We start from the raw sequence: 3,076 nt of genomic DNA, 5'->3' as shown, positions 1-3,076 counted from the left end.
CACCTGCTGGAGGAAGCTTCCCCACCCTGCCCCCACCCCTGGTCAGGGGCATAGATGCTCCGGCTCTGCAGCTGGGCCAGGCCTTGAGCTCCGCTTGGGGGTCAAGTTGGTCTGAGCGCTCTGCGGCTTCTTAGCTCTGTGATCTTGGGTGACTCATTGCCACCCTGAGCCTCACTCCCTCTTACATGAAATAAGGCTTAGTGCACCAACTCCTTGGGTGCTGGAAACCAGGGCAATTCCCGACTCTAGTCCAACCTTTCTCCTTCACCCACCCAGCTTCCCAAGAAGCTCCATCCTTAGCTCCTGGGGATGAACAAATAGATAACTGACCCCGTGTGTGGGTGGAGAACATTTATTCAGCAGCAGGGTTGCCTAAGGGGCCAAACTCTCCTCCAACTGCTTTGCACCAGATCCAGCTGCTTTGGCCCTAGCTGGGGCGGGGGGCGGGGTTGGCAATGACCATGGCAATGACCAGGGCACAGCCAGAGTTTGGATGGGGGTGGGGGTTGCGAAGGCAGTGGACTGGGCATGCCAGGAGTCCAGTGTGGGCTCAAGGCACCTGGGGCCATCTCAGAAGCAGCCGGTACAGGCGGCATTCTCACAGAGCTCACAGTTGTCCTCAGCGATGGTCTCTGGGCAGGGGAAGAAAACTGGTCAGTTGAATTTGAACCTGAAACATTTGTTGTCTTGGGAGCTGCTGGCCAGGCAGCCAGAGAAGGCCTGCTTAGGAGAGGGCTTGAGGGAGGGGCCTGGCATCTTTCTCACAGATTAAGAGCATGAAATTTTAGAAGCAGAGTGAACAGTTTGGGCTTAAGTCCCAGGTACTCTCCTTCCTAGTGGTGCCTGGGGAAATCACTTGAACTCTGTGTCTGAGTTTTCCTTTCTCCTAAATGGACACTATCAGACTGACAGAGTGTTTGTGAGGAGAGAATGCAGGCCTGGCCCTGGCTAGGTGCTCAATAAAGGCCAGCTAGTCACTGTATTCTCCTAGACAGCTCTGCTTCTCCGTCATGTCTCAGCTTCGATGTCCCTCTTCTTGGAAGCCTGTCAAACTCCTTATGCCATCCCAGACATGAGCCATCTCTCCTTGGTGTCCCCACTGTACTCCGCCATCATCCCACTGGACCGAAGTCTGCTGTGGCTCCCTCCCTCCTGTCTATAAGGTCTTTGAGGTATGATGACCAACTAGTCCAGGGGGTCAGGAGCTGACGGGTTTCCTCAAGTCTGACTTGGTGCCAGAACCAGGCAGGGGAGGGACTGAGTTTCTTGAATCTCCCTGACCTCAGTCACTGGGTGCTTCACAGAAGTAACATGAGGTGGAGGACCTCGAACCTGAGCTGGGGTGTGGGGAGGAAGAGAACAAGGGGCAGGAAGCTCGGCAGGGCCAGGGGCACTCACTCAAGGCCTTGAAGATGCTGGCAGCGGCCCTGGAGGTGCAGATGGGCTGGAGGTCCAGCGGCAGGGCCAGGTGATAGCACAGGATGGGTAAGGCGCTCTGGGCCTGCAGGCGGGGGCTGAACACCAGCTTTCTCTCCAGATCACTCAGTTTCTTCACGGATTCCAGCTGGACCTGGAAGCCTTGGTACTGGGTCGAGGTAGGGGAGGAGGTAAGAGGGTATCAAAACCTGGACTGGGAGACCAGGGTTTCTCAGACTCCATGAGTGTTCTCTGTTCTCAGGGAAAGTTCAGGCCACACCTGAAAGACAGCCTGGGAGGTGGGAGGTGGTTTCTGACACTTCACACCGCTCTGCCACAGGCCCCCCAGTAGCTGGTAGATGGGGTCACAGCGAGACTATGGAGGACAGTGGTTCAAGGCGTGGGCTTTGGAGGCTGCGAGACCCTGGTTCCAATCCAGCTCTTCCCAACCATCTGCCTGTCTCTTCCCCACTCTGAGCCTCATCTGACAAATAAAGGTAAACAGGTCCCCTCTTCCTTGGGTGCCTGGTACCCAGGGCAAACTCCCAAACTGGGTGACCTCCCCTGAACCAACATGGAAAACTGATGGCAACTCCAAGCTGACTAGGCTCCACGGCCAGGGCCACACGGGGAGGCTGTGGCTCTCTTGCACCCCTCCCAAGGACCCCCTTGTTGCTTCTCAAGGGGGCCCTGCCCAGAGTTGAGAGTGTGAGACGCCCAGAGCCATAGATTTCCGCGCCGTGTGGAGAGGCCAGCAGCATCCTGTCACGCTGCAGACAGGCTCTGCTTCCATGACTCCTTCTAGCCACTCAGGAGCCCTGGAAGGAGCCCTGGCCTCCCTGCTGTCTTCTCTCTGGCTTTTTCTATGCTGTGCCCTCCGCCTGGAGCAGTCTGCATCCTCATGCCTGGCTATCTCCTACTTATCCTGCAATATCAGCTCAAGTCAGCTGCCCAGGAAGTGTTTTCTGGTAATTACGCCACTGCACCCCTCACATGGGTGAATGCATAGAGCTGCAGGAACATAAAGGGTCTTCCTCCCCTTCTGGGTGTCTCAAGGACAGGGACTACATCTTGTTCCACACTCTGACCTCTGACCAGGATTGGCCTTCAAGGAGAGCAAGGCTGAATAACAGCAGTTCGTTATTGCTACCGTCACCATCACCATAGCTATAGGCATGCCGCCTTAGTCCCTGAGCTGTGAGTGGGTGTGGAGCTGAGCCCTGGGTCCTGCGCTCCCCTGTGGCCCGTAAATTTCCCAGCGTCCCCTCTCCATCCCAACCTCCTACCATAGGAAACTTCAGTCAAAGGGCATGCTGGCCAGAAGGACTCACCTGGATGTAGACTGACTCTGTGCTCTGCAACAGCACCAGGAAGAACACAGCCGCTCCCGAGAGAAGCCCTGCCACCATCCTGCCTCTCATCTTGCTCCTTCTGTACCTCACCGCTGCTGGCCACCCAGCTGCCACCTGCTTCCCTGGCTAGCAGCAATTTATAGCCAGGCTATAGCACCCTGGTCACTTATTAACTGCCACGGGGGGTGGAGTTGACACCTGCTGTTTCCGTGACAAGCCTAGAGCCCATTCTTAGGGAGGGGCTGGGGGCTGGGAACACGATTTTGTGAGTCAAGCGCCTTGGGTGTGTGGGTCTCCGTGGGAGGGCC

The 3,076-nt window shown here is 56.7% G+C and overlaps 1 protein-coding gene across 1 annotated transcript; it reads right to left on the bottom strand.

The window, feature by feature from the left end:
• Positions 1–345: 345 nt before the first annotated feature.
• Positions 346–2,875, bottom strand: GUCA2B (guanylate cyclase activator 2B). The gene is made up of 3 exons (XM_033115475.1): positions 2,748–2,875; positions 1,399–1,585; positions 346–632 (listed from the first exon to the last, which is right to left on the bottom strand). The coding sequence occupies exons 1-3, from the start codon at positions 2,835–2,837 to the stop codon at positions 571–573; spliced, it is 339 nt and encodes a 112-aa protein (XP_032971366.1). The 5' UTR covers positions 2,838–2,875; the 3' UTR covers positions 346–570.
• Positions 2,876–3,076: the final 201 nt, after the last annotated feature.

The sequence above is a fragment of the Rhinolophus ferrumequinum genome, chromosome 9, assembly GCF_004115265.2.
Source record: "Rhinolophus ferrumequinum isolate MPI-CBG mRhiFer1 chromosome 9, mRhiFer1_v1.p, whole genome shotgun sequence".
NCBI classification, from domain to species: domain Eukaryota; kingdom Metazoa; phylum Chordata; class Mammalia; order Chiroptera; family Rhinolophidae; genus Rhinolophus; species Rhinolophus ferrumequinum.
Note: the sequence above shows the minus strand (reverse complement) of the source record. Positions and strands in the feature narration are given on the sequence as shown.

Excerpts from the sequence above, each read along its gene's own strand:
- GUCA2B (XM_033115475.1), bottom strand. The coding sequence starts at position 2,837 with ATGAGAGGCAGGATGGTGGCAGGGCTTCTCTCGGGAGCGGCTGTGTTC. Across the intron at positions 1,586-2,747 it reads CAGAGTCAGTCTACATCCAG|TACCAAGGCTTCCAGGTCCA; the intron begins GTGAGTCCTTCT and ends ACCTCGACCCAG. Across the intron at positions 633-1,398 it reads CAGCATCTTCAAGGCCTTGA|AGACCATCGCTGAGGACAAC; the intron begins GTGAGTGCCCCT and ends TCCCCTGCCCAG.